At 40.2% G+C, this 13,189-nt stretch overlaps 1 protein-coding gene across 1 annotated transcript in view; it reads right to left on the bottom strand.

The window, feature by feature from the left end:
* Positions 1-11,509, bottom strand: part of LOC102807052 (von Willebrand factor A domain-containing protein 5B1-like) — a 61,500-nt gene extending 49,991 nt beyond the window's left edge. Inside the window, exon 1 of the mRNA XM_085490501.1 lies at positions 10,095-11,509. Coding sequence (XP_085346627.1) covers positions 10,095-11,509 — 1,415 coding nt within the window. The remainder of the gene's footprint in view (positions 1-10,094) is intronic.
* Positions 11,510-13,189: the final 1,680 nt, after the last annotated feature.

Genomic DNA, 13,189 nt, shown 5'->3' with positions numbered 1-13,189 from the left:
CCTGTAACTCGCACGTGGTGATTCTATCACACTAGGTGTGACCTGTAACTCACACGTTACGATTCTCACACACTAGTTATGACCTGTAACTCACACGTGATGATTCTCTCACAGTAGGTATGACCTGTAACTCACACGTGATGATTCTCTTACACTGGGTATGACCTGTAACTCACGCGTGATGATTCTCTTACACTAGGTGTGACCTGTAACTCACACATGATGATTCTCTCGCACTGGTTATGACCTGTAACTCACACGTGATGATTCTCTCACACTAGGTATGACCAGTAACTCACACGTGATGATTCTCCCACACTAGATATGGCATTTAACTCACACGTGATGATTCTCTCACACTACTTATGACCTGTAACTCACACGTGATGATTATTTCACACTTGTTATGACCTGTAACTCACACGTGATGATTCTCTTACACTACTTATGACTTGTAACGCACACGTGATGATTCTCTAACACTGGGTATGACCTGTAACTCACACGTGATGATTTTCTCACATTAGGTATTACCTGTAACTCACACGTGAGGATTCTCTTACACTAGGTGTGACCTGTAACTCACACGTGATGATTCTATTACACTAGCTATGACCTGTAACTCACACGTGATGATTCTCTCACACTAGGTATGACCTGTAACTCACACGTGATGATTCTCTCACACTAGGTATGACCTGTAACTCGTAACTCGCACGTGATGATTCTCTCACACTAGGTATGGTCTGTAACTCACACGTGATGATTCTTTTACACTAGGTGTGACCTGTAACTCACACGTGATGATTCTCTTACACTAGGTATGACCTGTAACTCACACGTTACGATTCTCACACACTAGTTATGACCTGTAACTCACACGTGAGGATTCACTTACACTAGGTGTGACCTGTAACTCACACGTGATGATTCTCTTACACTAGGTGTGACCTGTAACTCACACGTAATGATTCTCTCACACTAGGTATGACCTGTAACTCACACGTGATGATTCTCTTACACTAGGTATGGTCTGTAGATCACACGTGATGATTCTCTTACACTAGGTGTGACCTGTAACTCACACGTAATGATTCTCTCACACTAGGTATGACCTGTAACTCACACGTGATGATTCTCTCACACTAGGTATGACCTGTAACTCGCACGTGGTGATTCTATCACACTAGGTGTGACCTGTAACTCACACGTTACGATTCTCACACACTAGTTATGACCTGTAACTCACACGTGATGATTCTCTCACAGTAGGTATGACCTGTAACTCACACGTGATGATTCTCTTACACTGGGTATGACCTGTAACTCACCCGTGATGATTCTCTTACACTAGGTGTGACCTGTAACTCACACGTTACGATTCTCACACACAAGTTATGACCTGTAACTCACACGTGAGGATTCTCTTACACTAGGTGTGACCTGTAACTCACACGTGATGATTCTATTACACTAGCTATGACCTGTAACTCACACGTGATGATTCTCTCACACTAGGTATGACCTGTAACTCACACGTGATGATTCTCTCACACTAGGTATGACCTGTAACTCGTAACTCGCACGTGATGATTCTCTCACACTAGGTATGGTCTGTAACTCACACGTGATGATTCTTTTACACTAGGTGTGACCTGTAACTCACACGTTACGATTCTCACACACTAGTTATGACCTGTAAGTCACACGTGAGGATTCTCTTACACTAGGTGTGACCTGTAACTCACACGTGATGATTCTCTTACACTAGGTGTGACCTGTAACTCACACGTGATGATTCTCTCACACTAGGTATGACCTGTAACTCACACGTGATGATTCTCTTACACTAGGTATGGTCTGTAGATCACACGTGATGATTCTCTTACACTAGGTGTGACCTGTAACTCACACGTAATGATTCTCTCACACTAGGTATGACCTGTAACTCACACGTGAGGATTCTCTTACACTAGGTGTGACCTGTAACTCACACGTGATGATTCTATTACACTAGCTATGACCTGTAACTCACACGTGATGATTCTCTCACACTAGGTATGACCTGTAACTCACACGTGATGATTCTCTCACACTAGGTATGACCTGTAACTCGTAACTCGCACGTGATGATTCTCTCACACTAGGTATGGTCTGTAACTCACACGTGATGATTCTCTTACACTAGGTGTGACCTGTAACTCACACGTGATGATTCTCTTACACTAGGTATGACCTGTAACTCACACGTTACGATTCTCACACACTAGTTATGACCTGTAACTCACACGTGAGGATTCTCTTACACTAGGTGTGACCTGTAACTCACACGTGATGATTCTCTTACACTAGGTGTGACCTGTAACTCACACGTAATGATTCTCTCACACTAGGTATGACCTGTAACTCACACGTGATGATTCTCTTACACTAGGTATGGTCTGTAGATCACACGTGATGATTCTCTTACACTAGGTGTGACCTGTAACTCACACGTAATGATTCTCTCACACTAGGTATGACCTGTAACTCACACGTGATGATTCTCTCACACTAGGTATGACCTGTAACTCGCACGTGGTGATTCTATCACACTAGGTGTGACCTGTAACTCACACGTTACGATTCTCACACACTAGTTATGACCTGTAACTCACACGTGATGATTCTCTCACAGTAGGTATGACCTGTAACTCACACGTGATGATTCTCTTACACTGGGTATAACCTGTAACTCACACGTGATGATTCTCTTACACTAGGTGTGACCTGTAACTCACACGTGATGATTCTCTTACACTAGGTATGACCTGTAACTCACACGTTACGATTCTCACACACTAGTTATGACCTGTAACTCACACGTGAGGATTCTCTTACACTAGGTGTGACCTGTAACTCACACGTGATGATTCTCTTACACTAGGTGTGACCTGTAACTCACACGTAATGATTCTCTCACACTAGGTATGACCTGTAACTCACACGTGATGATTCTCTTACACTAGGTATGGTCTGTAGATCACACGTGATGATTCTCTTACACTAGGTGTGACCTGTAACTCACACGTAATGATTCTCTCACACTAGGTATGACCTGTAACTCACACGTGATGATTCTCTCACACTAGGTATGACCTGTAACTCGCACGTGGTGATTCTATCACACTAGGTGTGACCTGTAACTCACACGTTACGATTCTCACACACTAGTTATGACCTGTAACTCACACGTGATGATTCTCTCACAGTAGGTATGACCTGTAACTCACACGTGATGATTCTCTTACACTGGGTATAACCTGTAACTCACACGTGATGATTCTCTTACACTAGGTGTGACCTGTAACTCACACGTTACGATTCTCACACACAAGTTATGACCTGTAACTCACACGTGAGGATTCTCTTACACTAGGTGTGACCTGTAACTCACACGTGATGATTCTATTACACTAGCTATGACCTGTAACTCACACGTGATGATTCTCTCACACTAGGTATGACCTGTAACTCACACGTGATGATTCTCTCACACTAGGTATGACCTGTAACTCGTAACTCGCACGTGATGATTCTCTCACACTAGGTGTGACCTGTAACTCACACGTGATGATTCTCTTACACTAGGTGTGACCTGTAACTCACGCGTGATGATTCTCTTACACTAGGTATGACCTGTAACTCACACGTTACGATTCTCACACACTAGTTATGAACTGTAACTCACACGTGATGATTCTCTTACACTAGGTATGACCTGTAACTCACACGTTACGATTCTCACACACTAGTTATGACCTGTAACTCACACGTGAGGATTCTCTTACACTAGGTGTGACCTGTAACTCACACGTGATGATTCTCTTACACTAGGTGTGACCTGTAACTCACACGTAATGATTCTCTCACACTAGGTATGACCTGTAACTCACACGTGATGATTCTCTTACACTAGGTATGGTCTGTAGATCACACGTGATGATTCTCTTACACTAGGTGTGACCTGTAACTCACACGTAATGATTCTCTCACACTAGGTGTGACCTGTAACTCACACGTGATGATTCTCTTACACTAGGTATGATCTGTAACTCACACGTGATGATTCTCTTACACTAGGTGTGACCTGTAACTTACACGTGATGATTCTCTTACACTAGGTTTGACCTGTAACTCACACGTTACGATTCTCACACACTAGTTATGACCTGTAACTCACACGTGATGATTCTCTCACATTGGGTATGAGCTGTAACTCATACATGATGATTCTTTCGCACTAGGTATGACCTGTGACTCACACGTGATGATTCTTTCACACTAGTTATGACCTGTAACTCACACGTGATGATTCTTTCACACTAGGTATGACCTGTGACTCACACGTGATGATTCTTTCACACTAGGTATGACCTGTGACTCACACGTGATGATTATTTTACATTAGGTATGACCTGTGACTCACACGTGATGATTCTCTCACACTAGATATGGCATTTAACTCACACGTGATGATTCTCTCACACTAGGTATGACCTGTAACTCACACGGGATGATTCTCTTACACTGGGTATGACCTGTAACTCACACGTGATGATTCTCTTACACTAGGTGTGACCTGTAACTCACACGTTACGATTCTCACACACTAGTTATGACCTGTAACTCACACGTGATAATTCTCTTACACTAGCTATGACCTGTAACTCACACGTGATGATTCTCTCACACTAGGTATGACCTGTAACTCACACGTGATGATTCTCTCACACTAGGTATGACCTGTAACTCGCACGTGATGATTCTCTCACACTAGGTATGGTCTGTAACTCACACGTGATGATTCTCTTACACTAGGTGTGACCTGTAACTCACACGTAATGATTCTCTCACATTAGGTATGACCTGTAACTCACACGTGATGATTCTCTCACACTAGGTATGACCTGTAACTCACACGTGATAATTCTCTCACACTAGGTATGATCTGTAAGTCACACGCGATGATTCTCTTACACTAGGTATGACCTGTAACTCACACGTAATGATTCTCTCACACTAGGTATGACCTGTAACTCACACGTGATGATTCTCTCACACTAGGTATGACCTGTAACTCGCACGTGATGATTCTCTCACACTGGGTATGATCTGTAACTCACACGTGATGATTCTTTCACACTAGGTATGGTCTGTAGCTCACACGTGATGATTCTCTTACACTAGGTGTGACCTGTAACTCACACGTAATGATTCTCTCACACTAGGTATGACCTGTAACTCACACGTGATGATTCTCTCACACTAGGTATGACCTGTAACTCGCACGTGATGATTCTCTCACACTATTTATGATCTGTAACTCACACGTGATGATTCTTTCACACTAGGTATGGTCTGTAGCTCACACGTGATGATTCTCTTACAATAGGTGTGACCTGTAACTCACACGTAATGATTCTCTCACACTAGGTATGATCTGTAACTCACACGTGATGATTCTTTCACACTAGGTGTGACCTGTAACTCACATGTGATGATTCTCTTACACTAGGTATGGTCTGTAACTCACACGTGATGATTTTCTTACACTGGGTATGACCTGTAACTCACACGTGATGATTCTCTTACACTAGGTGTGACCTGTAACTCACACGTGATGATTCTCTTACACTGGGTATGACCTGTAACTCACACGTCATGATTCTCTCACTCTAGGTATGACCTGTAACTCACACGTGATGATTCTCTTACACTAGGTGTGACCTGTAACTCACAAGTGATGATTCTCTTACACTAGGTGTGACATGTATCTCACACGTGATGATTCTCTTACACTGGGTATGACCTGTAACTCACACGTGTTGATTCTCACACACTAGTTATGACCTGTATCTCACACGTGATGATTTCCTCACACTAGGTTTGAAATGTAACTTACATTCGATGGCCGCAATATTAACAATGGTCTGTAACCAAAGCCTGAGAACTCACTCACGTTGTCGTGACCTGCCACCACATTTTGTGACCCACTCATGATATCACGTAACCCACGCCTGCCCACTTTATCATACATGACCTTTGACCCACACCGACACATACTCGATGATTTACTGGCACGTGGCTCAGTTGAACATATCAGAACAAATAAACAAACAACGACCGTAAGTATGTAACGTACTTGATTGGCATCAGATTCGCCAGATTTGTTCAATAATTCTTCTCAAATGATTTTTTTGAATAATGAAAATTAAATACGGATCCTGAATACTCAAGAAGCGATGTCTTAAGTAATATGGTAAGAATCTATATTAGCATGCTGCATTTTTGTTTACTGAATGTTAGTGTTTCTAAATATGTAACGCGTATCTCTTCTGTCTCTTCTGGTCGTACTCAAATCGCGGGAAAACACACAGGAGTCACAGAGACAGTTTAAAGAAGACGCAAATCACTGAGTGAAACTGAGTGATCTCTTTAAATAATACAAAAATGCGTGATCGACATGTTGTTCGAGATTCTACTTGTCAGTGATGTTAACTGAGGTCAACGTATTTTGAGTCTCTGCACGTCATCCACACACGGTATTTACTTACAATTTATAATTATTACCTTCATCATCGACGTAAAGTAACGAATGCATCAAATTGGAGAAATACAGATAGTAAAGACAGATATCTGAGCCCAATCATTCTTCTGTCCTCGACATACACTGCTTATGCCGATTAAAAAATCCATACAAGTTATATAATAAAAAGACCAATCTGACAGACATAAATTCATGAATGTATTTGATTCGCATTGATAAACGCTACCTGCAACAACGTCGATATATCTTATGGTCGTTCTTTATATAGGAAATGCGTGAAAAATTTTCCACCGAGAGTATATGGAAGTACAATGCTGCCAAAGTGCATATATTTGGTTATGTCACATTACATACAATTGGTTATGTCACATTACATACAATTGGTTATGTCACATTACATACATTTGGGTATGTCACATTACATACATTTGGTTATGTCACATTTCATACATTTGGTTATGTCACATTACATACATTTGGTTATGTAACATTACATACATTTGGTATGTCACCTCACAAACAATTGGTTACGTCACATTACATGCATTTGGTTATGTCACATTACATACATTTGGTTATGTCACATTACATACATTTGGTTATGTCATATTACATACAATTGGTTACGTCACATTACATACATTTGGTTATGTCACATTACACAAAATTGGTTATGTCACATTACATAAAATTGGTTATGTCACATTGCATACATTTGGTATGTCACATTACATACATTTGGTTATGTCACATTACATACATTTGGTTATGTAACATTACATCCATTTGGTATGTCACCTCACAAACAATTGGTTACGTCACATTACATGCATTTGGTTATGTCACGTTACATACATTTGGTTATGTCACATTACATACATTTGGTTATGTCACATTACATACAATTGGTTATGTCACATTACACAAAATTGGTTATGTCACATTACATAAAATTGGTTATGTCACATTACATAAAATTGGTTATGTCACATTACATAAAATTGGTTATGTCACATTACATAAAATTGGTTATGTCACATTACACAAAATTGGTTATGTCACATTACATAAAATTGGTTATGTCACATTACACAACATTGGTTATGTCACATTACACAAAATTGGTTATGTCACATTACATAAAATTGGTTATGTCACATTACACAAAATTGGTTATGTCACATTACATAAAATTGGTTATGTCACATTACATAAAATTGGTTATGTCACATTACACAACATTGGTTATGTCACATTACATAAAATTGGTTATGTCACATTACAATGTGATTCCAATAATAGATAAAATGGGGCAGTTATGAAGTTTTCGTTCTGATCATTGTTGTACGTTCATGATTTTTAGAGTAATTTGGTAGCGATGCGGGATTTAGTTTTCTTTTCGTCACGGATACAAGAATAAAACTCTTTCTTCTCGTAATTGCCGTACATCTATATCCTTTAGGGATGATTCCAACTTAATGTTGATCATTAAAATGCTTGTGTTGCGCTACAGATTAGTGTGCGACATGAGACACGACGAATTGCATTCTGTTATAGACATTTGTACCAATTATTCATATTATAGTTAGATTGCTACTGCGAGCGCTGTGTAGTTTTATCGCCAGAATCGGATTGTGTCTCGGATTACAATTGCGTCGTAACTTCCCTTACAATATATCACGAATTACTTTATTTGCTGATGTGTTTTGAAAGCCTCATGTCACGATGAAAAGATCACGTATGACCAAGAAAGGCTTGAAGAAAAATCGAATATCTTTTTCTAATATACTCATTAGTGTTGAAGTGTGTGTGTAAATTCACTGAAATGATCAAATGTGCAGATTTAATGAGAATACTCGTTTTCAATAAGATTGCAATCAAATAACATATTCCATGTAAAAGAACACGTGCCGTTACAATAGTAAATAAGTGTGAGAAAATAGGAGGAATGTAAATCATGTTCCGCTGATATGATTGGAAAACGCACAAAATCCGCCATTGTAATAAGTCGCGCCATCTAGCGTCGAAGCTCCACTGTGACGTAATTGAGTATAACTATCGATTAGAGTTGTCTATATAAATGCCATTGATTAAACTGTCTACGTTAGTTTGACGTCATAAGAGCGCTTTGCCGCTAGAGGGCACTAATGCAATTAGCGTTATTTATTTCAACTATCCAATCCATCAAGAAATTAAGCAATGGAATCACGGCGGTAGTGACGCTCACCAAAATGTGGTTATAAGGAAATGCTCGGAGCTTGTTTTCTAAAAAGGAAACAATTATTCGTATGAAATTTGATGCACGTGCAGAGTAGAACTTTGTAATTGTAAGTGAGCCTGGAGCCTTGAACTTGAAGTATTATAAGAGATGTTTCGGTAAACGAGTATGGCATGAGTACCAATGAGTTCTGTTCCCATAACAAATTCAAGGTCACAAAATATAATTATACAATGAAAAATACCCAGGGATGAAAGAGAATAATATCCAGTGTGTTAATTCTCTTCAAATAAACTAACTACACACAATACCTACATAACTTAGAAAACTGATCGACGGCGATTCATATAATATTCACAATGTAATGTTATATGTGATGTCAATTTCGATGAAAGATGAGAATCCCAACGCTATAATTCACTCTGAGATTCAAATTCAAAATCAAATCATTAGATGTTGTCGGTGCCTTTCACGTATTCCGCGATCTCGCGGTGAACGGTAAATCACCAATTGCTTCGCCACAATACTTATTATGCTTTAAAGCGGGGAAGTCGTCACCTGCGCATGCGTCAGATGGCCATGGCGTGTCATTGTTTACAAACAAGCATCCAACCATAAGCCTTTGCGTTTTTAGCGTGTGTTGTTATCGTCGATTGGGACTCAATTCCCGCGCGTGCGCAGGTGACGACCCTCTCACTTCAACTCTCCGGTTTCCATAACAACAACTATAATCATGCCGAAACTCTTTCTTGTCATAAATTGTCCTAGGACTTGTATATCGACATTTATAGAAATAAGTAACATTATTGAGGAGACCCTTGACAAGCTTAAAAATCATCAATGATTGGTTCGAAAACATAGATACGATCTGGATACACGCTGTCCCTTGAGAAACCTCGATGCCAGTCATTTAAGATGGCTTTTTGTGGCAGATTTTAAGTCGAGTACAAAACCCTCCTACTCAGACTCCTGCTTGCGGCCTCGGCATTTAACTCTCATCGGAGTTTAAATCCCAGAAATGTCTTCATACTAACGTTTCTTCAGTCAAAAGCGTCCAACGTCGATATTATTTGGCTAACTATTCAACTGGTTGTAAAATATCCCCACGCAAATATCAAATGAGCCTTGCGCGAGCATTTTACCTACACACAGTACAAGCTATTTGCGTGCACGTGCCCAGTCACGATTACAGCGTCGCTTCAAACACCATTATGACCAATTATCGTCATGTAATATACAATAGAAGATATATGAACGATAGAATCTTAATAAATTTTCAATTATTACCTTGTATTATGTGAATTGTTCTTGACTAGTTCAATCACCTGTTGTACGTTGTTGACTGTGCCATCCGTTAGAACAAACACGTGGCGAGGGAATCCACGGCAAATCGGCTTTTTGTAAATCCACTCCAAGGGTGAGAATAAATTAGTGCCACCCATGTCTGCTTTCATCTTCGTTATATACTGACTACATTCGCTAATTGTTACCTGGGTGTATGGGCGACTGCATTCAAACAAAGGCTTGAAGCTGGAACCGAAGCCGATTATATTGAATTGGCAAGTCATTGGCAAGCTCTTCATGAACAGCATTAGCGTTTCCCGCGCGTTTGCAATGTTAGCACCACTCATACTTCCACTCCGATCGATGACAAAGATAAACTCACTAGGCACTTCGAATTTTTTATTTAACGTGTCTTCAAGTTCACGGAAATCCGGCGAATAATTGAGCATGATAACAGGAACGTGCATGATGTCTCGATGAAGCCGATTCCGTAGCTTCGTCACTCTGTCTTTGTCTATTGTCTTGTCTTCTTTGTTATCAAGATTTGAAAAATCTTCGGTAGTTTTCAGAAATTCCACGTACTCGGTTCCAGTCATGTCACCAAGTTCTATTACCACTGACGGTTCGTGTGGTTTTGCCAGATATATCATCATTCTGAAGTCTTTCTTGAAATCATGCGGTTCCGCAAGGGTGACGAATACGTCAGAGGCATCAACGGCTAAGGGATCAGCGTCAACTCGGATAGAGTGAGTTGAACTCGATACGCCAGACAATAAGCCAGGGGCCTTGATCTCCAATTGAAATTCAAATTCATACTTAATTGTGTTCAAAGGTATGTCAGTGGCAATTTCAAGCAGGCTTCCCAAACTGTTTGCATGTGCACGTTCATCTGGTCCAGTGTACGAGAAACTGATAAGGCTGGTTTGGTCTGGAAGGATTGGGGGCGAGAAGCGAGGTGTAAACACAGAGGGAAGTTTGAAAAGAAGAGCACCATCTTTTGTTATTTCTAACTCGAATACAACACTGATCAATAGAGTGACAGTACCAAACGGCGGAATAGTCCCAACCGTGGCTGCAAATACACGAGTCTCGTCGAATTCATTGATTACAAACTTCCCCTGATTTAGGCACATGTGGCCGCTAGTGATGCTGGGAGTTTCGCTGAGAACACATTCACATTTACTCTTCTCACGGATGGAAGCGGTATAATTTCTACCGTAAACTTGGGCTTCAAACGCCACCACAGTACTGAACTCAGTGGTAGGCATAACGTATAATCCATCGACCAAGTGGTCCTCATCGTTGCAGTATGTGAGGTAGGCAGTGATCCCCGCAGAGTAACCATTTACACAGCCCGTTATCCTACAATTGTGCAGCGGCAAAGGATTCCGCGTGTGTCGATTTATCAAACCAGGCATGACGCTGTATCGGCTAGAAATGTACCTACAAAATACAACGATTATTTTCACAGCTTAACTAGTGCATGAACAGTTAATTTCCTTGACATTTGATCCAATTATAATATAATAAATCTACAAGAATACTACAAATATAATACTTAGTGTTTCAATTCACGCAAGACCACGTGATTCTTCAAGGATTTAAAAGACAAAACACTGATTTTGTTTTACCAAAAGTAGATTGAACGAACTATATGCATACGTCTACATCAGGAAAATGTGGTCACCACTCCTCAAAATTACAATTGCGTAAAACCGGAACCATAACTCAGAGGCATTGTGGGTAATTGAACCCAGCAGATGTCACTCTGAATATTGAAGACATATTGAGTTTTGTCAATAGTAGCTATAAATCGTTAATGTGTAATGTAACACTATAAAAGCATCGTATGTCTGATTTAATATGAAGCTACTCGGCCACGCCATGAACCGGTAGGTTGAATTAGTGGTGAGCAGAATACGGTTAGAAAAATGTCGGTGAGATCATTCGGTAGGCGAATGCAAGTCAGCAGAATGTTTTTCACCAAATCAGACACGGAATCCTTATTGTAAAAAGGTGAACAAAATTGACTCTTCTAGCCACCCTATCTGTTTCAATGTCTAGGCCCTTATCATTTTCAAATAGAAATTTTGTACACACTATAACAAAAAATCTTTCTCTGATTTTGGTCAGCAAAATTTTGTTGACTCGCAAAACTCTGCTCACCAAATTTTACTCGTGATGAAAGTTAGTGCTTATAAACTGTTGCTAAGAGCATAAGGGGGAATATCACCAATAATATGTCCCAATAGATGTTTTCATAACGTTACATGCACCGTGCACTACCGCACAATCGCACGCGGCACAGCACCGGTAAACACAATACACCACAACACAAAAACAGTTATTTCTACTACTCGGAATAATATACTAAACAGAATCATAACTATCTATATACGTCCTAAAACATACACATTATACTGGCAACTTGGTCTTGATAACTGACTACTCACTGTTGGTGTCTTGTTCGAATGGTACTTCAAATGATATCCTCCTAAACCCGGGATTGCTTATGGTAGAAGCCGATTGCCAGGGAAAAGTGGTTCAATATATAGGAGGCACTTGCAGGTGTCAATTTGAGCACGCGCATGAATATATTATCAAATTCTGGCGTGATAATTATACACAGTAGTAACACATACAACGTATTTTCTTCATAAATTTATTTAATTATAGCCCGCGGGTTTGACATTTCCTGTTTGTGAGAATTTACAGTCTCGCGTTTCTTTCTTCAATCTTATTTCTGCGTGGAAACATGCCAATCAGCTGACATTGGCTCTCAAAATATGTGTGTCAATCATCCAAGTCATATACTAGTGACACTAGTTGTTAGAACATGTATGCCTAGTGAATTACTTTTACTGTATCCTCGAGGCGGAGCTACGTCACAGAACGTTCTTTGTTGCTTGGACTCGCAGCACTGTATAATGTAACTCCTGAGCGACCAAATTTATAGATGATGCACATGTAGGGGTAGTCTTGTTTCACAATCAGAAAAGTCTCAAACATTAGTCAAAAGTACAGTTTCCTGAGAGTTTTCGATCTTTGTTTTCACCTGTGGTGATTGCCAGGTGGTGAAAATGCCCGGATGTCCGCCT

Source organism: Saccoglossus kowalevskii, chromosome 15 (genome assembly GCF_978046115.1).
Source record: "Saccoglossus kowalevskii chromosome 15, keSacKowa6.1, whole genome shotgun sequence".
Lineage (NCBI taxonomy): Eukaryota > Metazoa > Hemichordata > Enteropneusta > Harrimaniidae > Saccoglossus > Saccoglossus kowalevskii.
This window is presented reverse-complemented; position numbering and strand designations above follow the sequence as displayed.